This window comes from Cyclospora cayetanensis, unplaced genomic scaffold, assembly GCF_002999335.1.
Source record: "Cyclospora cayetanensis isolate NF1_C8 unplaced genomic scaffold, CcayRef3 CcayRef3_contig_8, whole genome shotgun sequence".
Lineage (NCBI taxonomy): Eukaryota > Apicomplexa > Conoidasida > Eucoccidiorida > Eimeriidae > Cyclospora > Cyclospora cayetanensis.
Window position 1 is genome coordinate 60,975 of NW_020312752.1, and position 24,684 is coordinate 85,658.

General features: G+C 52.7%; 4 protein-coding genes across 4 annotated transcripts; 2 read left to right on the forward strand and 2 right to left on the reverse strand.

Annotated features, from left to right (window-relative positions):
• The first annotated feature begins 1,582 nt into the window (after positions 1-1,582).
• On the forward strand, positions 1,583-11,940 carry LOC34617871. The gene is made up of 15 exons (XM_026335743.1): positions 1,583-2,026; positions 2,165-2,327; positions 2,709-3,443; positions 3,489-3,795; positions 4,169-4,252; positions 4,842-4,932; positions 5,197-5,295; positions 5,532-5,649; positions 5,963-6,038; positions 6,386-6,679; positions 6,887-7,089; positions 7,633-8,117; positions 8,265-11,098; positions 11,346-11,574; positions 11,872-11,940. The coding sequence occupies exons 1-15, from the start codon at positions 1,583-1,585 to the stop codon at positions 11,938-11,940; spliced, it is 6,231 nt and encodes a 2,076-aa protein (XP_026191528.1).
• A 2,038-nt stretch (positions 11,941-13,978) lies between these two features.
• LOC34617872 (electron transfer flavoprotein subunit beta) lies at positions 13,979-16,029 on the reverse strand. Its single transcript, XM_026335744.1, has 6 exons — positions 15,821-16,029; positions 15,374-15,539; positions 15,005-15,157; positions 14,519-14,645; positions 14,260-14,293; positions 13,979-14,075 (listed from the first exon to the last, which is right to left on the reverse strand). The coding sequence occupies exons 1-6, from the start codon at positions 16,024-16,026 to the stop codon at positions 13,979-13,981; spliced, it is 783 nt and encodes a 260-aa protein (XP_026191529.1). The 5' UTR covers positions 16,027-16,029.
• Positions 16,030-16,675: 646 nt separating this feature from the next.
• Positions 16,676-21,667, forward strand: LOC34617873 (leucine carboxyl methyltransferase 1). The gene is made up of 12 exons (XM_026335745.1): positions 16,676-17,462; positions 17,643-17,920; positions 18,122-18,195; positions 18,443-18,492; positions 18,839-18,882; positions 19,025-19,092; positions 19,382-19,445; positions 19,745-19,852; positions 20,236-20,297; positions 20,980-21,073; positions 21,319-21,408; positions 21,599-21,667. The coding sequence occupies exons 1-12, from the start codon at positions 16,676-16,678 to the stop codon at positions 21,665-21,667; spliced, it is 1,788 nt and encodes a 595-aa protein (XP_026191530.1).
• A 60-nt stretch (positions 21,668-21,727) lies between these two features.
• Positions 21,728-23,357, reverse strand: LOC34617874 (uncharacterized oxidoreductase YtbE). Its single transcript, XM_022731224.1, has 3 exons — positions 22,956-23,357; positions 22,301-22,678; positions 21,728-21,877 (listed from the first exon to the last, which is right to left on the reverse strand). Exons 1-3 carry the CDS (start codon positions 23,355-23,357, stop codon positions 21,728-21,730), a joined length of 930 nt encoding a protein of 309 aa, XP_022587830.1.
• Between the last annotated feature and the right edge of the window lie 1,327 nt (positions 23,358-24,684).

Genomic DNA, 24,684 nt, shown 5'->3' on the forward strand with positions numbered 1-24,684 from the left:
CTCCAAAGGCTTCAAATACCAGGGATTCCGAACCATCTGGCTCCAAAGTGGGTAGTGCGTGTTCTTGCACCGCCGCGAAGTCCCGTGTAGCAGCAACAGAAGCGGAAGCTACAGCTGCCGACAGACAGCTGACTACAGCGCGACGGCAATCGACGCAAAACAGCAAGCAGCTGGATCCACTTTCCCTTCAGCCGGTTGACTCAGGTACTCTGGGACGCTTTAATTCCTAAGGGCTCAAGCGGTGCGCTGCGCGAGCACTGGATCGACACAAGAAGCGGCGAACTACGGCGGCTGCGGTGGCAGACGAACGCCCAACGGCACTCAAAGGGAAAATCTGTTTCAATCTCCTAGCCTTCTGAGCGTGAAATCAGAATATATCACAAAATCTGTCCAGACAGTGCAAGTAGGCACTCTATTTCTGCAGGAGTCGCCGCAGAGCCTCCGACCGAGCCGCGCGGTGTTCGCTGCGCTCAGGTGTATATACACAAGCCTCCAACTTCCATATACAGACATATGCACAATTATATACCTATACGACTCGCTCTCATGACAGGCGGTGGCTGAATTTTCCTCGTTTGCTTCTGTGGTATCCTAGAGTTCCCTTGCATCCGTTTTGCTCCTACGAAGACATGAGACCGCATTCTGCAGTCTGGCCGTGCGACACGAAGTCGGGGGGGCGGCTGCAGGCGAATTCCACTCGACCGTGTGTCTGGAGCCTGGCGTTTCAGTCTTCCGCGCCTCCAGACACCGCTCGGGCCCCTTTTAGTGGTCCAAAGCGGCATTACAGGTGACCTCCTCAGTCGAAATAACTGACGGTGCGCACGCGTTCTTCCTGTGGGTTTCCATCCAGCAGCCCCGGTGGCAGCAGGCACAGCAACAGTAGCGGGAACTATCATCATCCTACAAAAATTAAACCGTGCCCCTGCTTGGTTGCCCGCCTTCAGGTCAGGTGCAGGCATCAGCGGGCGAGGTTTTCTAGGTCATATGTGGAGACCTTGCACAGTCCATCGCAACCGCAGGTTGGATAAGTTTCGTTTGGTTTGGGGCCGAGGGCCATCCCTTGAAGGCCGTCTGTTTCTCCACCCATCCTGTTTCCTGCATCTTCTTCCCTCAAAAGAAGAAGCACAGTCTTAAATCCGAAAGTCTAAAGGCAGAAGAAAACTGGTGTCCGGAAAGACCTCAGCAATCAGTGGTAGTGGAGGCAGGAAAGACATCCCGCTCCTCCCCCATACGAGCTGCGGGCCGAAAGGGCGCAGCCGACTTCAATCGCGTTTTGATGTGTGTGGGACTCTTATAAAGAGGATATAAACTTACTACGTGCGTGGGCATGCGTGCGTGCATAAGGGCATAAAGTTATGTGCGCATAAATATGCATTCATGCATTCAATTATATAGACAGCATCCATAGGCTACGAAGGGAATCCAGCAACAGGTTTTCGCCCATCCCCTTCGGAAGCAGTGACAAGATCCCCAGTATTTGCATTGCGATCACTGCGTCAGCTCTGTAAGGGCTATATATAATATATTTCACATCTATTGAGCAGCAGCAGCAGCAGCAGCCGGAGAGTAATTTTGAGACGAGATGCAGGCAAAGGCTGCAGGTGCAGCGGCCCCGCCGGAACGAGAGCCGTGTAATGTAGCAGCTCCCCCTGGCCTTGAAGCCCTAGGTACTGCACCAGGTTTTGGTGGCTGCACAACAGCCATATCAGCAACATCCAGCAGCCCCTCAGCAGCGAGGGAGGGATCTGAGGGTCCCCGTAGGCTCCCCCTCTCCGGGTGTACCTCCTATCGTTCCGTGGCAGCAAGGGCGCTAACAGACGGTGCAGGGGGAAGGAGGGACGCAGGTGCGGCGGCTGAAGTGCAGGCTCCAGCTACGCCACCATACAAGGGGAGAGGCGTGACGGTCTCTCGATCCGCAGACAAACTGGCAAGAGAGGAAAAGGGTCAGGGATCTCGATTAGGGGTAGGGGGAGGAGGATATATGGAAACAGGTGCTCCTCCGTTTGCTAATTCCACCTCATCAGCAGCTTCTTATTCATCGTCCTCCTTATCTGCAGCAACGCCTCCTTCCTCCGCTTCCACCTTTCTTCCTGCATCAACCCCATCCTCCTCTTCGCCAACGATCTCTCTTGTTTCTTCTGTTTCCTCTTCATCTGGTGGCCAGTCGGGGCAAGAAAAAACACGTCGCACGCAAGAAGCGCGCTTGCAGGCAGAGATTCAGTTGCTCTGCCCCTTGCCCGTACTAGACGAATCACTAGAGCATCCGCAAGAGCTCCACAAACTCAAGACGCTTTTTGTTGACGAGACGGTCAAAGGGCTCCCGAGACGTAAATTTCCTTTCACCCCTCGATACGCACCTCCACGTACTATCCTGCCTCTGTTTCTATCAGTGCCATGCTAACTGTAACGGAAACTGTGCCGGAGGGTACGACGGGCTTCTTTAGTCTATCTCTAGGGCTAGAGGTCATGGGTATTTGCATGCACTGATGAGAACACGCTTGACAACAATGTGCGCACCGTCGCAGTGCTGGGGTTCGCGGCTCGGTAACGTGGGATGGATATACGAATGTATGGGTACAAGGCCTATCGATGCTCCTTTCCAGTTGAACGAGGCTGCTGTCTCCGAATCCTGTCTCTCGCCGTGGGGTATAGCACGCATTGTAGCGTTTACGTGTGTCTCTCCTTCTCCTTTTCTTCGCTCTACGCAGGTCGCTCACCCATCGATCCATCTACCGGCCGTTTGCTGTACTGGGATCGGCCATGCTACGCCTTTGACTCTCGAGGGGCTTCGTGCGCCTCGGGGCTAAGCTGCGCCTTTTGCCATACGATCGAAGAGCTCCTGCTTCACCCCGCGCGGTTCCGGTCGGAGCTTATCACGTGCAGCAAAGAAAATAACGCTTGGCATGCCGCCTCCTCGATTGCGGAACTCCGCCTGAGAGCTCCCGAGGCGTACGGCCTAGAGGCTCACCTGAGGCAGCTGCATGACGGGAGCGTGCATCCCCTTGAACGAGTGGATGAGACCACCGCCCCACAGGAGCCAAAAGACAGATATAAAGATGACAAGAACCATGGGAAAGTCTGTAAAGACGCAGGCACGCCGCAAACTCCCAAAAGGACGCACCTTTCAAAGCAGCAGCGGCACCAGCAGCAGCTGCAACTGCAGCAGATCCTGAAACACAGCTCGAATGGCGAACCGCGGGAATCGCGAACAACAGCGCAAAAGGCCAAGCAGACTGCACCCATAGAGGAGGCTCGGGCATACAGCAGCAGCAGTACGGAAGCAAACAGTGTGGAGGAGTCTTGCGGTGGCAGCAGCTCGGGCTGCTGTAGTGGAGTGGCGGACTGCCGGGTCCCCCGGTTCGAGTACTCGATTGTCGGATCTCCCCTCCCTTCTTCCTCCAGCGTTAGCGGAGAGGGGAATCTTTTGGGCAGTGGCAGCGGCTGTGTCAAATGCAAAGCGCCTTATGCCGAGGAAGATGCATCTGCAGTTTCACAAAAGGTGCAGCTGCTGGCACAAGAAGCAGCGGCAAGAAATGCTACGCAGCCCGCGGAAACAAGTCTGGCAGTCTCCGTCAACCCTAGCCCCTGCAATGGCCAAAGCGGCAGTTTCGCCGCGGAAGCCGCTGTTCTTGCCTTAGGATCCACGGCAAGATCCCGTCTGACGTTTGGGTGGGAAGACCAGGACGGCGCTCTCAATCTTTCTTCCTTCAAAGTTTTCCCTTGCCGCCATAAGCATTCTCTATCTCACGACAAGAAATACTGCCCCTTTTATCATAACTTCAGAGACAAGAGACGGTAAATCCCATGGTACTGATTTCAAGTGCAGATGCGTTGTTGTTGTAGCCCGTTGCTGCTGCATCTCGCTTGCGCTGCTCCGCCTCCTGAGAGAGAGAGAGAGCCTAGGCATGACACGCTCCGTGCACCTCTGCTCCAGGATATGCCTGTGTGCTTGTGGCACTGAGAAGCAGATCGTAGGGAGCCAGGTGATGCTCAGAACAAAAACTCCGGCTAGCTGTATGCGTGTATCTTCGCCCCTGCTATCAATAGGATCTGCCGTTCCAATTGTTGCCTGTAGTGTCGCAAATTCCTTCATGGTTTTCGTTTCTTAGTGGCTGGCGCTTCTTTCTTCAGTGGCTTCTGCAATACGGAATTGCTGTGCTGTCAACAGGTTCCCTGTGACTTACCGGGCGGAGCAGTGCGAGGAGCATTTCGATTTAGATTCGTCCACACTCCAGTGCTCGAAAGGGGACGCGTAAGCCAAAAGCCCCTGTAACTGCGAACCAATCGAAATGCAGCACGCTCGCTCCACCTTGAATGCTCTGAAATGCAGTGCGCGCCCATCTCCATATCTCGCATCGCAGTTGTATTTCTATGTAATATCAGCACAAAGTCATCTGATGTTTATTGCAACACCCAAAGACACTGATCTATATGGCGCACAACACCTATAAGTGTTCCAAGGGAAGAGTAAAAGGACATGTACAATCACCATCTCATGCGTTCATAAGATCAACCTGATGAACACGAGCCGCATGGGTAGCTGGGCTGCGCTGTGCCTTGAGAGCTGTACATGGAGAACCAGTTGCCGTGTGGAAAGTGCTAAGCGGCGCACACGGCATCTTAAAGTACCTCTATTAGCCAGTAGTCCAGTTAGCAAGCGGACTTGCGCCCTTCTGTCTGACAGTTGCCACATCAGGCAGTGCTGGGAGCATATATACATGTATATAATTATAGATATGCATATGTGTTTGCCCCATTGATACAACGATTGATCTTGTGGTACATCTTGGGCAGCCACGCCAAATATTTGGTATATCCTGGCGTTCCGGTGCGCGCTGCAGGTGCGAGAAAAGCCACAATAGACACGAGCTCCTCTATCATCCGACAATATTCAAGCAGCGATTCTGCTCCTCATACGCAACCAGGAATGGAGTGAGGACAGTACTTGAAGTGCAGCAGTCATTTAGGGAATACATGAGAATATGGAAAATGCATTCCGATCTGCGGGTAGCGTCCGTGTTTCTTTATTGTCGAGGGTGCCTCGCTGCGTTAGAACCCGTATTCATTTTTCTCATAGCTGCCGAGCGGCCTCCCCGTGTAATTCCGCATCTAAACCACGCTGTTGATGATTCCTTCTGACGCGCCATTCCCGCTCCTACGCCTCTAGATGAATACGTGTTTCGGTTTCTGCATCAGACCGAGCGCTGTGGAAGGGGTCAATTCTGCGCTTTTGCACATTCTCGAGAAGAAGTTCGCGCTCCCCTCTTCACGATCCAGGAGGAGACATGCCCTTCCGTCGGTTCTTTTTTCCCTGCCCTGCCTCTCATAGATTAAAGCCCCTGTGCAACAACTCATTCCCTACAAGGTGGCACATCGTGAAAGAGGCTGGTCGTATGTTTAGGGTATAGAGAGATGTGGAAAAGAGACTTTATGTGTCTTACGTTGAACACACTCATGGAAAAACTGGCTGTACATTTTACGGGCTCTCCGGATACAGGGGATTTATAGTTGCATGCTGTTTGTCTCTTCAGAGCGACTTCTTCATGCAGCATTTCAAGACCGTCTGGTGCCCCTACGGAGTGCAGCACGACTGGTATACTTGTGTGTATGCGCACACGTACCAAGACTGCAGGCGATCTCCTCAAGTTGGTGCGTTTTCAGACGAAGTTTATCAGGAAAGGGGGCTTGCTAGGGGTACCAGGGGCGAGGCCAGGGGAATGGGGGGGAGCGCAGGTGCGCTGGCAAATCGGAACGGAGAACAGGGGAATGCTGCGGCATGTGGACAACAGTCATCTCGCTAGCTAGCCATGCATAGGAAACATTTCCTCAAGGGCGAGCGGTCATGATTCGTATCCTTGCCTCTGTAGCGGCAGTGGTCTGCATTATTTATGCGCTCGTTCATATCTGTGACACGTCTGCGTTGTCCATGTGGGCTCCTGTCTCCCTATGCCTACCGTTTCAGGATACGGCAGCGAACCCTGCCCCGCATGGAATAAGGACGTGCATTCGGCAGATTACGCCCGCAGATGCCCTCACGGGTGCGCCTTTTAACTAAATGAGAGGCATTGCTTTCTGGAGAAGCAGCATTACACTTCTCGCCGTGCTAGCTCGCTCCGCTTATCGGGTGCCCCCCTTTATGGGCGTCTCTGCTCAGCCGCTCCGTTCCCTGTGCTTCCCATGCAGAGCCTGAGGCTCTTGACTAGCCCCCTTGTCCTTTAATCCTCTTCATCTCCTCCTCCTCCATGTTCTCTCCCTAGCTTTCAGCCAATGTGTGCGATGCTCCAAATTATTGCACGGAAGGAATCAGAGTACCTCCTTGAGCGATGAACACGTATAGACGCCCCTGTATACTTGTGGCCGCATATCTGTGCTTGCCCTGCTTCAGCACACTCTGCCCGTACTCGCATGGCAGCAAAGAACAGCTTTACCACCCCTCCTACTACAAGACAATGCCCTGCATGGACTTTCGCTCGAAAGGGCGTGGCGGGGGCGGCAACAGTTGCCCGCGTGGAGTCCTCTGTGCGTTCTACCACGAAACCAGCGAGCGGCGATGGCCTTTGCGCATTTCCACTGATTATTCGACTCCTCTCCCATCACAAAGGAATTCTTTGCTGCAGCCGCAATTCCTCAGACCGCCCCTTTTCAACTTGGATGACTTCGAAGCCTTTGGGCATACCAGGTAGATTTGCGTCTGCTTCTTGGCTTTCGACCGCGCGAAGGTGTAAATAAACGTAGAGGGTGGGGAAAGCAGGGGTGTGGCGCGGCTGTTGCGCGTTCCCCCCGGTCCATCTGCATACAACCGGCTTCCTCTCCGACATCTATGTGGTTTCCCTCTACCTGTATATGCATTTTTGTCGTCTTTGGAGCTGCCTGCGCTCTGCCGCAGTCGCAAAACGAGCTCAAAGAAGGACGTAAGTACGCCCGAGGCATCTAATGGCAACCGCCGCAACGGAGGAGGGTTCAAGCGAGCGGACTCAGCCGCATTAGCAGCAGCAGCAGCAGCAGTAGCAGCAGCAGCAACCAAATCACTACCTTCAAGTAATAGAAAAAGGCTCGAGAACACTGTGGCAGCAGCCGGAGAATGTGGACGTGAGCAGCCTCAGCAGCAGCAGGATAGACAGGATACCCTAAAGTCACTCAGTACGTCTGCTTCGGTGGTTACTGCGTTGCCATTCAAACAGCAGCAGCAGCAGATGGCAGACGGAGCATCCATTTCCTTGGGCGGATCCCTCTGGTCACTAGAGCAGCAGCAGGAGCTAGCAGCCTCAGATATCAAAGGGATGAAGAGGCAAAGCCTTCTTGAAGACCTTAGGTACGGGGCTGGGGTTGAGCAGCATCTGCAGCTCCAGCAGCAGCAGCTCCTGCAATTCCAGCAAGACATGAAACAGCAGCAGGCACTGCAGCAGCTTGCTGCCAGTTTGGATACAAACACAGCATTGAGTTCTTGGGTGCTCCAGCAGCTTGCGGCAGACGATGACGTAGCGGCGGCAGCTGCTTCGTCCTTTGACCTCCGCTCGAAGCAGCGCCTCATGGTATCCCAGACGCACATCAAGCTGGGGGATGCCTGCGTCTTTCCTCAGTTGCAAATAGACGGGTCTTTAATCGGCACTGACCTCCACAGTGACGCTTCAGCGTCGCCTTGGGGGCCCCAGCAGGAGCCGCCTCTCAGTACACCTCGGGCTGTGGGGGGGGAGGAAGTTTCTTCGAGAGAGCTTCCTGCTACCCACCGGCCTCTGGAGCTTCTTTCCCCGGTGGAGCAGCCGCTGGGGGGATGCACGGAGGGGGGGCCAAGTGTGGGGGCAACACGGAGCGCAAGCCTTTTCGACAGCAGTGGCCTCTGGGGTGTTGCGCATCAGGGGGGTCCTTCGCCTGGGGAAAGGAGTCCGTTTGAGCACTGTACCTTGAGCCAGGAAACAGAGAAACGCACATGCAACGACGCAGCAGACGTACTCCTGCAAATGCTCGGGAGGGCTGCACAGGCTCCAAAGTGTGGCGCGGAGGCCGCTCCTCAGAGAGGAGGGGGGCCCCCCGAGCTGTGCTACGGGGCAGACGAGTTCTCTGACGCTGCAGCCCGATTACCCCCTATTCCTCCCCCCACCCTCCACTGGTACTGCCAGGCAGCGGCAGAAGAGCAATTCATGCACAGCAGCAGTGGCAGCGGTTCGCAGCAGCAGCAACGGAACCTCGAAGACACCGATGCAGGCGAGGAGCGCCTCTTGAGCTCCGCGATGAGCTTACAGCGTCTGGTCACTTTCGACTCGGAGGGCCTTCCCCAGGCGTCTGCAGGGGCCTCCACTGCCGCGCTGTCCTTCTCTTTGAGCCTTGCCGACGATGGCTTCCCCGTTAACGCCGACGCGGGCTCCATCTTCGAAAATTCGGCGTCTTCTCTTCCTCTGTCGGGCGCACGCCTTGCGTCTGTGTATCTCATAGCCTCCAACGAAGAAGCTCAGCAGAAGGCCCTTTGCCGACTGGTGGCGGCGAGAGCGTGCCCTAAGCTGCTGCTGCTTCATAAGCGGCGTATGGAATCTCAGTCTGAGGCCGAGCTACGCATTAGCGCAGCACGTGCAGGCTATGCCTTGACGACATCGAGGTCTTCGACAGGTGACATGGCCGCGGTAGCATCAGTTCCTGACCGCTGCTGTGGTGGTGACTCGGAGTTTTCTTTCTGGAATACTTCTGGAGCGTCGCTCAGCCTCGATTACCCACCTTGCGGGGTGCATGAGGTTGCCGAGCTGCTCGAGAGGGCAGCCACTTGTGGGACCCACGTTTGCGTGCTGTATCTTCACTCGAGCCAGGAGGATCTGCTGAGTGCATGCAAGTCTTTGGCAGCATACTGCGCAACGCAGGAGGTTGCTGCAGCGCAAGAGCGAATCTTCCTTCTGCACCTCTGCCCCTCGGTACCCCCGCAGCAACTCCAAAAGCACCTGCTGCCGCATGCAACAGCCCTCCCGCTCTCCCGCCTCCGGCGGTGGGCAGCTCTGCTGAAGGGCCCTTCAGTAGGACATTTGAAGGGGGGTCTCCGGGAACCCAAATACGACACAGAGGACCGGTTACTGCAGGCGCACAGCCAGCATTCGGCAGCGATGACACCTACGACAGCGCCTCCTGCCGGCGGCAGCAATAGCGACCACAGTGCCGACGGAGCAGAAGCCGGAAGCTCGGAGCGTTGGCTGCAAAAAACTGAAGACGCGTGGGCTGCAGGGTCCCCTACGTGCTCGGTATACAGTCTGCCGTATATGCATGAGGATTTGCAGTGGACGCCATGGTGGGGCTTTGGTTCGCCAGAGGAAGACGGCAGGGTGGGTATCGAAGGCAAACGGGAAGAGTTTGCTATAACTCCCCTTAAAAGGGAGCTGGAATTCGCACTCGCAGAAGCCCGCCCTTCCATCCACACCTCAGGGCTTCCCTGTGTCCTGGTAGAGCTCGATGATGACGTGGGAGACTGGTGGCTCTCCTCGAGAGCTGCAAGTCAAACCACTAAAGCTGCGACGGCCGATGCAGCAGCAGCAGAGCAAAGGACGAGCCCTCCAGGACTGCCGGCAACCCCCGTGAGCCGCATGCAGGGGCATGCCGCCGCTATAGCAGGCGGCGGAGGAACCTTGCATAGGGAAGCCCCACGCTGCCTCTTGCCGCATGCAGAGGAGCTGGAAGCCTTGGGTTTTTCTGTTCTGACATCCGAGGATAGAGGGATCAAAGTCTGGAAACAGCAGTTGGGGGCGTCTTGCGCGGTTCATTACGCTTCAGGGGCCCCCCTGGAGGGCTCTTGCAAAGGAATCCTCGCCAAGGGCCCTCGCCTGGACCCCAGGCGCCCTCATGCAGCAGCCCATAGATGGGCATCGTGGGGCACCCAGAGGTTGGGATCTTCGCATGGTCAGATGGTGCTCTTTAGAAGGACTTTGCCGCCGACTGCCTCTGCAAGTCTTGTGGAGGCACTCCGTCTGTTGGCGAGCGCTCACACGCCTGCAGGAGCCTCCTGGGGCCTCTTGAGCTGCGTGAACGTCGTGCACTGCAAGGAAGCGGAGAACTCTGCGGTGTACATACAACTCCCAGACGCATTCTCAACCGCGGACACACTGTGGGTGTGTAGCCTGCAGCAGCTGCTGACGGGATGCGGCGCCCATGGGAACCTAAACGAGGAGAACGCAGGAACAGCCAGCCTTCGCAAGGAGGCCGCATGGGACAGCCAACCGGCTGCTACAAGCTGTTGCGTGTGCGGGGAATTCTTTGAAAACCAACATACCGCAACGAGGCCTCCACCAGGCTGCTGCCTGCTGCAGAGGCACAGTACCTGCAGCGCGCTTTTGAAAGCGGAGAGCTGGGATCCGTGTCCATGTGCTGTACTTTGGCCAAATGGGGAAGGCAAACGACAACAGCAACAACAACAAGTGCAATTCCCTTCTGAGTCCCTTAGACGGCTACTGCATGACATATGCGCCTCCGTCATTGAAGCCTATGGACTCCTGCAGCAAGTGGTTATAGCAACCCATCCGTCTAAAAAGGCGAAAGAGGAGGCAGAGGGAGCTTTTGAATTCGCAGTTGGCCTGAAGGATATCCTCGTTGCAGGACACAAAGATGGGCGGCTTTTCGCTTGCGTGGATCTGGTAGCGCCGCATGTTCTCCTGGCCGCTCTGAAGACCACAAGAGCAGCAGGAAGCATTCAGAAAGGGAGTGCCTCTCAGCTCCGGGATGTCTTGAGAGATATCATATCATCGGTGCTAACACGGGGGAGTTCTGCTCCGCCGCAGCTGAGGGGGGCTCCTCTGGCTGCCAACCTGCTGGGGTCCCTGTGGCGCTGTGGGCAGAGGGAAGCTGTGAGCTGCTGCAGCCACCCTTTCTTTTGGAGTTGCTCAGAGCGCCTCAGTTTCCTGCAAGTCGCACTCGCCTTGGCCCATATGCCGCAGCAGTTGCAGCAGCGGCAGCTCGAAGATACAGCAAAAGGCGTAGATGGGGCCTGGGGTGCCAAGCTGGCAGTACACATCAGGGGCGTCACCTGCACCGGCCAGTCGTGGCTGCTGGCAAAGGCAAGGAAGGAGTTCTACGAGGCAGAAGAACCCCTCGCGGGGCCCCCCGCTCTAGATGTTCTAGTCTTAGCGGATCGGTATGCCATTTCTATCGGCTTCAAGTCATCGACGCCCTTCGTCCTTGCTGCTTGAGCTTGCCCTCAGCCCTCATTTTCCTGAGACCCGAATAGCAAGCGAATGTTTAAAGTGCACGGAATTTGTGCTTTCAGAGACTGTGTGTCTACTGCCAAACTCGCATGTCTTGGGACTTGGGTGCAAGCTCGACCCAGTTTTCTCTCTGCACATCTGGAATTCTCACTTTTGCTTTGCTTCGCCCTTGCTCAGGCTGCGCCAACGGTGGCTGTACTTCAGCAGCCAGCTCGCGCCCGAGTGCGTGGCTCACCTGTTGCAGGAGATTGGACATGGCTCTGCGCTACAGCAACAGAGGCAGCACCAGCTGCTCTTGTTGGTACAACATGCAGATGAAGTACTGTCTACACATGTTGAGACAGAGGCCCCGGGTCTGCTCCTGTCTGTTTTCCTTCTGGCACGAGAGAATCCGGATGTGCTGCAAGTAAGCACCGGCAGAGCAGACACGCACCCTCTTCTATCTCATACCTAAAACTCAATTGGTTGACCCTACCATGCGCCTTGATACCACCGCACTCGGGGATTCCCATGGGTTCCATTAGTGTCTTTTAACGGCTCTACTCCACAAGGTGTTGTAACAGCTGCTTGGTTAGGGCCGGCAAAGAGTTTTATAGTGCTCCCGTGGGCAGCTTGGGGATGAAGGGGCTGGAGAGATGTGCATCCTAAGGGCTTCTGCATGATATGTAAACGATTCCCCTGCATGGGCGGGCTACTTGTTCAGATGATGCACGCATCGCCTTCTTTGGCTGCTGTACGGCATGCCCTTCAAACAACAGAAGATATGAACTGAATCTTTGAATTGGAAAACAACAGCCATACGGCTCCGAGGACGAAGGCAGAGGGAGAAGTAAAACGGCGAAGGAAGAAGGAGGCTGAGTTTGGTATGCAAACAAGGCATATCAATGTATCAATCAGAGAAGGGCGCTGAGCTTTCTTTCTGACGACGCCGTAGCAGTCCGCCCCCCCTTAGAATGTTTCAACATTGGAACATGAGGGGGGAAATTAGAAGACTCAGCGAAACAAGGAAGGCATTTTTGTGCTGCCCTCCCTTCCTAAACATCTACCCCTTGGCCGCGTGGATCCGCTAAAGAACGGACCACACTGATGGGGGTATACGTATTTCTTATTACGTATGCAGGCCTTTTGAGGTCTCATTTGAATTTTTCATTGTTCTCCTATGCCCACTTCCCGCTTTTTCATATGCGTCTGATTTTTCTAGTGTTGCGGGGATGGCACCGCGCTGGTACTTACTCCAACAGTGCGAGGAGCTCAATCAGCCCGTTTTTGAGTGCTATTTGCTGGTTTTCACTTCTACAAGAGGATGGGGAGGGACGAGAAGTACAACCTTCCAAACGTTCCCATGCAGGTTTATGCGTAAGTCCAGTCTTCCACTTATGTTCGCGCTGTGCGGCCCCTGCAGCCTGGTAATGTGCTGTTGCTGTTTGAAGTCACACAAACACCTACGCCGGAAGAATGGAAGGGAGAAAGCCTTTCATCAGGCCCCAGCAGATTCCCACACTCAGCATGAGGCACGCATGCACGCCTTGGGCGATAGGAAGACGCCCGAATGGGCCCTGACCGCCTCACATGTCTTCCAGAGCTTCCTTTTTCAAGCTGGGATGGACTCAAAAGATATGCTTCTCCTCCTGGGTGAGAAGTAGGAGAGACAGTACCCAAAGAGCTCCCCATATATATTCCGCGCACTTGGGGATAGTGCATGCCGCCATGACAGTCAGCAGTAAGCAAAAGAACCATCCGTTTCACTTGCTTGCATGAAGGACGTCTGGCAACATCAATACCAAATATTTTCAGCAGCTGCACTCTGCTACTGTTACTGCTGTATGCAGTAGCAATAGCAACAGCAGCAGCAGACCCGTGTATAGTTTATTCGTTAAGAGGCCTGCACGTTTCGCATGAAATGCAGGAGAAAACGTATTTGTTTCTTTAGAACGCTAATAATTTGAAGGTTTTCATGAATATGGAGAACGAACAACAGCAGATTCGACGGTATACAATGGGCAACAAACGCTTCAGCCCAGCTTACCTCTTATTCGTACTTCCTATTCTTTTAAGTATTTTTAGTGTCACCTTTGCTCTATGGAAGCTCTAGAGTCTAGACCATCGGCTGCACCATCCCCTGCCCCTCCCCAGCCCACCTACTCCGCAAACGTTTTCGGTTCACTGTAGGTAATAGTGTGAAATTGACCCTCTGCGCCATTTGCATGAGGAAGGGCCCGGCGGGCTCGGCTTCTACAGCTCAATAGGGGAGCACTGAAAGGAAATAGAAGAATATTGAAGTCTCCAATCGAACAGATCAAATGGAAAGATTTCTATCGTTGAAAAAAGATTGCTCCATTGAAGGAGGCCTAAAACCTTTAAGGGCCTCCTTGAGGGGTGTCAAGATTAGGGAGCAGAAACCGCGTTTGCCTCGTTTGTTCCACATTTTCTCCGTTTCTGTTCTTTTTGGCTACGCACGGGCATGGGGGCAAACAGACTACGATGGGTAGGCGAGACTCAGGGAGCAACAACATGGCAACAGGCCGCTTGACGCCACTGCAGAGGGTCACAAATCAAAGTGAAAGGCAGAGAAAGACAGTTACCATATGCGTCAGGAAGCGCCCCTCAGACTAGCGCAGAGCGAACGAACGGGTATTGTGTTGCTTTTTTCCCGTCCGTTAAAAAGGCGTAGGGCATCTGAATAAAGACTTATTCGGTTTTGAGGACCACCAACATTTGAGGAGAAGGGAAAATAAATTTCTAGTGCCTCAAGAGAAGACAAAGCGTATGTCTGTAATCAGATCATTCTGCGCTGCCTGTACACATGGTGTTCAGAGGTCGACGCCACACTGTGTTCTCAAATTTTGCAGCAACTCGTCCACACTGTGCACTCTGACTCCTCTCTTTCGTTCAGGCGGCTCCTCCACTCTGAAAAACACAGGCACAGTTGCCGGATCATGCATGACAATCGGTTGATCCACGTCACATCGAATCCGGTTGAAGCTGTTCGAGTTTTAGGCGTGCAAGATAAGCGCATTAGAAAATCAAATGACTGATTTAGTAAAGCCGTCTCTGGCTAAGTGTTAAAGAAGTTAAGATTATCAGAACATGCCTGAGGATCTGTAGCCTTGGGCTGATATCAACGCCTACCAGGAACATGAAACACATCCCAAAACCGCTTAGCATCACAGTTGGCGGACAGATCTGTTCTTCTCTATATCTCACTAAAATATATGTGAAGATCGAACAGCGGGCGAGATGGCGCAGAGGCTCAAATAGCATTCGCATCCCCTTGACGCTGGAGCACTCCAAACTTATGTGAGTGCCCCTGGGTAACCCCATCTTACACAACTCCTTAAGAAGGGGATTACCAAGCTCTTGTGCGTCCAGTAGCTTAATTGTTTTTTTTCTGGCCTTGATAAGGTTGGGGAGAGAGACAAAACGTGGTTGGTTCATACGGAGGTCGCACGTAATGACCAACGGCAAAGGTGCTCGGACCTGCCATAATGGAGACAGAATGTGGCAAAGGAAGTATGCATACAGGGGGAGTCAAAAAACGGGTTCGGATCTTCTTTTTAAAAAGAGGGTCACAGGAAATATGGCCCCTTAGTGGCAAACAAGTATGCGAAGAGGGGACAGGCTCTCAACGCAGCGCCCGCAGCCTGCACTGATTCAGAAGGAGCGTACAGCTAGAACCACGGGTAGCAGAAACACTGAAGCTAATAACATCATCGTGTATATGCAATACTTTGACGCAGTGATACCGAGAGACTCTGCCTGTCCTCTCTGAAATAGCGCTTTGTTCTATAAGATTTCGACGGCGCTTTATGTCGCTGTCTTGAATTTATGCGTCTTACCTTTTGGAGTCCCTGATCGACTTCCCTAGTGCCGATCGCAACGTATCCCTCTCTGTTGCACTGCAACTCCAGGTCGCTGCAAAACGTTATTTGAGGCCATCCAAGCAACCCTGCCAAAAGCTGACCAACTTGATTGCTATCGGCGTCAATCGCCTGGAGGAACAAGCACAAAGCAGTGTAACCGGGGCAGGCGACAAGGGAAGAACATGCTGAGGGTTCCTAATCCCCTTAGGACACGAAAAGGAGAATTAAGTCAGATACACACGCATTGTTTTGGGCTAGTGCTGCCTCTCTCTTTTCTGGTTGTTTGACATTTTTCATTTCGCCTGGCTTTTAGTGCTACCTGCTGTGGGTTGCCACCCCTCTCACTTGTTTTCCTAAGAACACAATATTCGGCTTTTCTTTGTCGATGATTGACTTGAAGAGCTTTGCTACGGCTAGAGGCTGTAGTGTTTGATCTGGCTCGAGCTCAGTCCGAATCAGCAGCGCCTTGTCAGCCCCCAAGGCCAGCACCGTGTGCAGTTGTTCTTTTGCCCTGAAGTTCATAAAAACGCACTAGATTCTAAGCCCAGCATGGCACAGGGAGGCAGGTGGATATATATATCTGAGGAAGATGCAACAACTTGTCCCGCGACCTATTCACCAGGGAGTTACATCCATGCAGGCGGGGCCGGGGAGGTACTAGAATGGCATAGGGATACAATCTCTTTGTTTGCCCCCAGACTTCGGTAGACCAAAATAAAAAGGATGAAATACGACGAAAGCCAGCACTCTCATGTTAAGACTAAGGAAGAAGCGGCAGAGTGTGCAACTCGCCTGTCGCATCCCACAGATACGGCAATGATCTCTTTTATAACATTCTGTTCCTTTAGACGGACAGCCGCCTCCACCGCGATCTCACAGAATGGATTAATTGAGTGCTTTTGTCCTTCTTTTATCATGCCCCGCTTGTTGGGGTGTACATACACCTTAGCCGCATGGTCGATGACACGTTTCACTCCAACTAGCGCGCGCAGCGCCATCTTTTTCAATTGTCTTGTTATCTTTTTGAGTGGACATCACTCTAGAATATCTCATTTTATGCCTGCTAATGCATTTTTGTGTGTTCAGGAAAATTTCCTCAATCAACAGACTTGCTATCAGATACGAGAGCCCCGTCCAGCCACCGCGCATGCGGCGCGTTCAGTGTGTATCTCGCCTTCGTCATGTTCTTCCGGAGCCTGAAAAAGACATGTTCCTTGCTCTTTTATAGACAGTATGACTCATCTATCATATTTAATGCTGATGAGGCATATCCATGGTGAGTTTCCTATATATTTTCTAGCGTTTTCCAACAGCGCTCCCTCCCTAATGCTGCCGCATAAGATGGCCCCTTGACTTCGCAAGCGGCAGCGACACCCTCATCCCAGCATAACTCGAGAGGGTCCACTTCACTGCATGACGATGCCTTTTCGCTGCTCTTAGAGCTGCGTCCCTCGATAGGCAACCTTGAGAAGTGGGCTCCCATGCTGTAGTGGCATTCACAGCTCGATGCGGATCGGCCACAACGGCCTCATGTGCTACACGGTGTTCTGAGTGACTTTTGTCGCGCCAAGGCCACAGGTTCTCTCTTCGCTTGTAGAACTTCCAGGACCATTTAGCGCTGCACAGGGATCTTCGCCCGAATACACAATGCAGCCTTGGCCCCACTCTTCTAGTTCGATTCAGAGTGGGGAAGAATGTGCCATATCTTCCATGCCTCCTCCGAGTAGGGTCCCTAGGGCACCACCAACTCCTTTCTCTCCCTGCTCAAGGGAAGACGCCGCTGTAGCTGCCAGCTCCCCGTCACTAGATTCCAGCAGCAGTCAGTGCCCCAGAGCCCCGCTATGGGGCGAACTGAGGCCCCATCAGATCGGCGGAGGGGTTCCTGATGGCTTTCCTAGACGGACAGGCCAGCCTCTCGGCTGTGCAGTCCTCAGGGCGTCCGACCTGGTTCACGCAGGCAGCGATTTCCCACCTGCGGCTGGGCTTGACATATTTCGGACCCCCTCTGGCTCTAGGGCTGATTTGAGAGGTTCCTTTGGCATGGCGGCAGCAGCCACTGGTGGCTTCGGGGATGCACGCTCCCGATTTGGCGGCTTTGGAGGGCATGGCAGCGCATTAGGCCCTGCTGGATTGCCAGCGCTGCCAGAATCCTTTGGCGCCGCTGGAGGCCCCCCCTTGGGCCCTAATGTTGGCTCTCATCGTCCGGAGGCGTTTCGCTTCTTCCAACGGGCATTGAGGCCCCTCGACGAGGACAGCGAGTGTCTAGATGGCTGGGGTTCGGGGGGCTGGGGCGGCGACTGTCCAGGCGTAAAGAGGACCAGTGGCGACGCTGCGTTGAGCAAATTCTCTGCCTCCCTTCTGGGGTACTTTCCGGATGAATTCTTGAAGCATTTCGTCAAGAATCCAACGCGCATGCAGCCTTTGATCAACAGAGGTTAGAGGGGAGACAGGGGGCGGGAGCTGGGAGTCATGCTGGGAGTGGGCCCCCTGTTGAGCCTATTCGAGCATCTTCATGAAAGACCCCAGGGGCGTGCTCGTATCAAAGAAAAGCTGCAACGCGCTTGCGGCTCTAACGCATCTACAAGAGGACTTCCTGCGTTGTTTCTGGCTGCAGGCTATTACTCAAGGGTCGAGGCAATCCGTCGGCTCATTGCTGCATTTCTTAAGGACGCCGAAGAACTCGCCGCAAGGAGGCCCCCAAGAGACTCCTTTGTAAAGACGGTCTCCCCCAGGAGCTTCTCGACTGGAGAGGTCTCTGAGGAGGACCTTTGCAGAAGTCACGAAAGGAGCTCCAAGGAAGGGGGGGGGCTGGCCGAGGGGAGAACGCAGGGGCAAATTGCTCAGGTTGTGAATTTTGGAGCAGGCGCTGACACAACAGCCTTTTTCTTGGCGGTGCGTAGGAGGATGGGCGCCTTTTAAATTATCGGTGCTTGATGGTGCTGCACGGTGTGCCCTGTTCCTGACAATTCTCTTAGAGGTGCTGCTCGTTGTCTTGTATGCCCATAGATGCACGAGAGAAGAGCAGGATACCCGAACTGTCGTAGATGCTTCATGCATTTTTAGACTTTGACATAATTGTGATTCGTCGTGCAGCGAGACGGTCGGGCGATTGCATTTGATCTCGACTTCCCGGACGTGTGCAGAGAGAAGGAAGCTGTAATCCAGAGGTGGCTCACCCTTCTTAAGCACTTAGTTTCGTTTGTTTAGCCCCTTCTTTCTCGCCCTTTGCCTGCGGTTTTCTAGGAGTCCTCCCGCTGTGTGTCTCCTTTGTGTGTGTAGTAAGTACCACATTAGTGCTCTAAGTCCACATGTTGAGCCTCTTTCTGCTGTCCTGCTCCAACTCTCGCTCCTTCAGGAGGAGCCTGTGAAAACCAACTCCTGCTGTCTCCTATTCTTTTGCTTTTTACTGTGTAGAGTTCCGGAGCTCCGCGAGTGCCTCGGACCTAGCTGCGCGTCACGTGAGGGTGCCCGCTCCTCCTAGCCGTTGCATTGCCTGCTGCTCCACAGTGTGGAAAGCGTAGAAGGTCGTTCCTTATTTTGTTGGCTTGTCGGGTGCTCCTGGGGCAAACACAATATACATCGCAATAACACAACAGTGGGAGGCAGCTATTCGTTCGTCAGGAACGCTGCGGAGTTAACGAGCTGGTAGTATGAGGGCGCTGAACATCACCTTTTCGCAGTATTGCACTTACAGACGCTGATTTCGGTTGCGTTCCTTTCTTATAATGCACGTACTGCACACACGGCAAAAAGCAGATGTATCCAACATTTTCCTGTGCCATTTGCTTTTTCTCGCACCCGTTTGCGCAGCTCCTGATGATCCTTGTGTTCTTCGAACAACAAACTACCGTCTGGTATGCTTCTGGATTTGGTATTCTACTATCTAGCCAAATTGGGGTTTGGTATGTATTCTTGTTTCCTCGTTCCATTACAGGCACCGAGTTGTTCGCATGTTTGCGCATCTTTCTTGATGCCGATGCAACTGCGCTTTCTCAGGTGGCGGCAGACCTGCGAAATCTGCAAAATCTGAAATCAGCGGTGGCAAAAGCGGGATTCAGGCAAGAGTAAGCGCCTTTATGTTTTCCAATTTCTTTGATAGAGTCGCTTTGCTATTTCTGTTGTCCTATAGTGCTGCCATTCCCCAGCACTTCACGAATTGAACTGGCACATCTGCCCCTTTAGATGTGATCTTGCTGCATTAACCTGAAGCAAACTTTTGTTGGCCACAGGAAAGCTTTTATAGAGCAATAGTAGGTATTGGAACACTTTATGCCATTACTAATTTTGCGCTCCTTTCTGCATTTTCCAACTCCTTTTCCCACTTAACCGGTCCCTTGATGTGTTTTGCCGCAGCCTGCCCACGCTCTTTCTCTGCGAGTGCGTTTTGATTTATCTTCGAGTGGAAGAGGCAGACGCAGTGAGCCTCTTTCCCATCAACTACGATTTTGTCTTCCTGAGGAAACGCATTTTGGTGGAAACCCACAGGAACATACACTGCAATCAAATATACTGTTCCCTTTTCCTTTGTGTGGCGCTTACTGGCTACCTATTTCTTGCTTGGATAAGTGCATATCTGAATATCAAGAGTTGCAGTTCAACATCTGTAACGGCGATTTTTTGCCCAACGTCATTTCGTGCTCAGTCGAGTCCATTTTTGATCAAATACAAACACTTCAGAGCGGCATTGTCAAATAGGCTTTCGCTTTTCCTTCACAGGTACTCAAGTGGGCCGCCGAGGCGTCGCTTGCTCCGTGTGCCCTTGTGCTATATGAACAATTCAATCCGGAGGATCCTTTTGGAAGAGTAATGATCCGCAACCTACAGGTCATTGCAGAGAATATAATAAATCAAGTCCAATACGCGCATTGAAATCTTTTCACACCGCAGCAATAAATAGAGCGCTTTCTGTATCTCTTTCCCGTGTGTGGCCTTTACTAATCCTTTTCTCCGCCTTCCCTTCACTAATCCTTTTTTCCGCCTTCCCTTTACTTGTATTCTTCCAAGGGTGGCAGTCATACAATAGAACACCACAAGAGACATTAGTTGGTTCTACACGTTCTCTTTCTCCGTCTTCGTGTCTGCCGTATTTCCATGTGATGTAATTCCTTGGAAAAGAGAAGCCCAATATCCTTTCCTTTGGATACACTGGTATTATCGCATGTCCACCTCGTCTTCCCAATTATTACATGCGCTTTTTTCCTTTTCAGACGAGGGATTGCCCGTTACTGACAATTCGGGCATACCCAACACTTGACTCTCAAAAAAAAAGGCAAGTGAACCAAATAAGAAAATCCCCACCAAAAGAAGTTCTACAGATGAGCAAAAGATGCAATCGATTCTCTGTGTCGGTTTTCTCAACTGTTGCACTCAGTTGGATTTCCTCCATACTGTTCTAGACCCATATGATCATTAGATTTCTTTGGTCTATCTTGCACGTGCTCAGTAGCCTGTTTTACTATTTCCTAGTCAGGTGCTCTTACTAAAGCTCGCAGTTGGAGCGGGACAAAGATGCGGTTTTTGCACAAAAATGAAAGACCTGTCAGTTATACGTTTGTAGAAGCAGAGAGGTAGCAGACGGCCAGAAAAATAGACGCGCCTCAGCCTGAGGGAAGAGGCGACGCGGTGCATTGACAGACCAACAAAGGGACAGTCACATTGTTGTTGAATGTACATTTGGTGAAAACTGGTGCTGCTGGAAGTTTCCGCTGCGCATACATTTTCATGCATCTGAATTTGGACACTAGATGTGCACACTGTAGGTGTGTATACCTGCAGAGCTGCGTAGGGATACATAGCATAGTTTCGCATCAAGGATGCAGAATTAAAGAGACCTGAATTTAAAGGTGATCGATCGTGCAATAGTGATAGGTCTGGCAGCAAAGAGACAAAGAAGAAGCGCTATTGCCCTGTAGCGGACTCAACGTTTCTCTTACCGTTCTGGTTTTGCTCAGGTTTGTCGCTCAAGGCTGGCCGGAAAGTAGCGTGGCAGACATGCGACATGTTTATGAGAAGTTTCTGCCGAAGGAAGAGAGAGAGCGTGTGCAGGTGGGCAGCAGCCTCTTATGTTGACTCGGTCTGCCCTCTCCCTGGGGTAAAGGTGCTCGTCTTTTGGTAAGATTCATCGTCGCCATGAGCGCATGCGGGCAAACCAGCTAAACGTTCCTAGACGCGTGTTTTATTCTGTTTTTTCCCAAAAGATTTAAATCGCATTGCCTGTTCCATCCTTTTTTCTTGCTGTTTGTCTGCCCTCCCACCGTCACCTTGTTATGGGTTTTCCATTCATTCTTCAGGCCCTGGAGATATTCGACGAATTGGAGGAGTGGTGGCTTATTCAATCCCACTACTTCCTCGCCGTGCTCCTCCGCCCGGCTCCATCGCAAGTAGGCTGCACTCTATCATTGAAAGCATCTCAAAGTGCCCCCCTTAGGGCCCGTCGAGGTTCTCAGACCACCCACCAAACGTATGGCACTCAGGTGGCATGTAGAAAACTCTTTGACTTACTAGGGGCGTGCATTAACCTTGAAGGCAAATCACATCACTCTTAACTAATCCTCGTGCTGTTTGCTGCAGGCGGGAGGTGCCACTCTGCCGAGTTTGTCGTCCGTGTTCGAACAGCATAATTTATGCTCAGCGCAGTAAAATTATACTGCGCACCAAATGGAGGGAATATGAAGAATGGTTCGCAGCAAAGGGAATCGCTTAGGCGCGGGGCAGAGATGCATCAAGCTGTTCGCAGACAACAGGTGGCAATTCGACGTCAATGCAGCTGAAGTCTTGCTGCATGTGTTCCTGGTCGGTCGTGCCCGTCAGAGGCACGATATCCCGCTCCATTAAATAGCGAAACCAGAGCTGCATCACAGTAAAAACATACAAAAATGTACACGTCGACGGTACAGCCATGCATGCAGTCACGTGCTGCCTTTACACTTTCTGCCCAACGGCTGCAAACATAAACCAGCTCAGCGCACAAGCGGCAACATTTACTTTTTGTCAAATATCTGCATGGATAGAAACAAGCTGCGGCCTAGGCACTTTTAATACTTGTCGACCTATGTAGCTGTCTACTCCCCCGCGGCGAGCTGTCAGGTGGTGCCGTTGGAGCACAACGTACAGAGGGCAGGCTACTCTGTGTCTGAATACCTAAATTATCGATATTTTCACAAAGGAGAGTAAGATGCAGAGATTCACCCCAAATGCGGTCAGCGGTCGGTTCTCGTCAACCTTATCTATATTACAGCAGCCTATTCAAGCCCTCCGCCCTCGTACGCTGACCTGTTCGGGAGTGCATTTGAGCCTCCTGGCAGAGTGAGTGATAATAGGATCCCTCAGGACATGGGGGTTTGCAGTAAGTGTCCAGAATCCCTGATAAACAATTCCATTCTTGCAGCACCAGGCCCTCAGCGATGCATCATAACCTGTGGCTGGGTAGAAACGGTTCTGCACGATCACGGGCTTGATAGATGCAGCTGCATGCAGGTGTTGCAGATCTTGAAGGCAATAGCAATTGCTTATGCCTAAAGCCCTAACATGGCCCCTCTCTACTGCTGCCTCTAGACCCCTCCAAGCATCCAGTGTCTCTTGTGGAGTGTCTAATGGGGAATGCAGCAGCACTGCATCAATATATGATACACCCAATTCTCGCAGCGACACCTGAGCGCACACTCCCATATGCAAAGCCATGAAGGCGCAGTGACCGCCGGTATATATGTCTTTCAGCTCCTCTCCCTCCCCGCTGTTCGTAAGTGCCTACGCCTCTATCCCCCTCTTGACCTCATCATGAGTACCCCTGGTCTCTGGCGCTACACGCGGTATTTAGTGTACTCTTTTTTCATGTAAAATAAAGAATCACGCGTTTTCGGTGCTATAGCCTCCCCCTGAGAAAGACGTCTGAATGTGTTCTTCCAGGTAAGGGCGCGCATGAGCATACCTGTATACTGTGTAAGACTTGCTCCTGCACGGGCAAACTTGGGTCATATGGTATAGTTTTCCGGTCTTGCCCACCTACTGGAGTATATTTTGTTTGAATATACAGCTGTTCTCTGTCTATGTTCATATGGGAGAACGCTTCTGATAGAGCTTCTCCTAAGCCCTTCTGGTTGTAGTGCTTGGGCTGGCAAGCGGTGTCAAAGCCCCGAAAACCCTCACGCAGGGCCATTATGCACAGTTCCTTTGTTCTCTGTTTCTTCCACGCCGTGCCATAAATTATCCTTGGCATCTTGACCGGATGTGAACTGGCCGCCGGTGATGCTGCTGCATCAGCACTTGCGCGGCTTGCGGCCTGTGCAGCTGTAAGAACTATATATGGGGACAGTGTCGGGAGGCCCGCCATTTGTTAGCGCAAGTACAAGCTGTACGTGTGTCGGAACTGAAAGATCTAATAGAAGACGGCGGTAAACCGCAGCGGAATTCACCCAATAACTAGCGGATGTGGAGGCAGACCGAAGGCCAAAAGCATACGAATGGTTTTTAGGAACTGTATTCAGACAGTCAGTAATATTCCGCCATCTTGTTGAATCAATAGTCAGAATTTCACGAATAAAGCCATCCTATCTTGAACTGTGCGTGTAAGGTATCTAACAGCGCATTCCGATGGCGACAAGAAACTGGAGCGACCCCACGGCCGACAGGGGGGTACCAAAGGAACTTGAAAGGCCGACAAATGGCGTGCGAATCTGTGCATGAAACATCATAATCGGGATGTACTCCATGAAAGCTGCTTTACTGATTATGTGCCCGTAGAGCTACGGCATGCTGTGTGCTCTCGAAGCGACTTCCGTTCGCTCGGGTCAAGTGGCACAGAGGCCCCAGAATGAGACCGCTGGTGGCCTTCGCGTCAGTGCCCAAAAGAACGCCTCTGTTTTCGTTATTCCATGGCAAAACTGCCACCTTTCACTGAGTATCGCGCTTATTGAAGGGGTTGTAAGGGGAAGGCACCAGGAAGGCATCAGCCTCTCTTGAGGATCTTCAGCCCCATGCTGTCCCGTTCATAATCGTGGTTCATTTTAACGGAATTGCGTACGCTGGGCTGTACACCCAGCTAAATCCCTCTCTATTTGTGTTACTTGGCGGAACGTGGCGACCCCCTGCGTTCTCCGGAGGCACGCAGCGTTGATTCAACAAGCTGCAGCGGCCTGTCCACATTCCTCTACATCGCTCCTTTGCGGCCATTCTGCGGCATTTGTGGGCCTTAAAACAATGACATATGTGTTCTCCGCTAGAGCGCTGCAAAGGCTTGGGACAGCCGGAATTGCACCGCTCGTCCGTCTTCTTGCAACGCCCCCCCAGCGTGGAGTACGTGGCAGAGAGGCACGGTGGTTTCACAGCACTCAAGGCGCCATAGACGATCAAGGGTCCTCTTCATCATGGACACCTCAGCAGAAGCGCATTCTCTATCGCAGCAAGCAGGTAGGTAACAGCGCGCTGTACGCTGAATCCGGATGACTGCCTTGTGCAGCTGATATGCGAAGGAGCGCATGACAAGCGCCTCTCTGCCAAGTGCCATGCATCTTTTTCAAGTTTATTAGGCAGGCTGTAACCAATGCTCTTTGAGCCATCAGTTTGTGTGCAAAATGATTTCTCAGAGAGGGTGGGTAGAGCTCGACCTTATCCTCAGCGCCTTCACCGACAAACACGTCGGGGCATTTTCCAATGAAGTG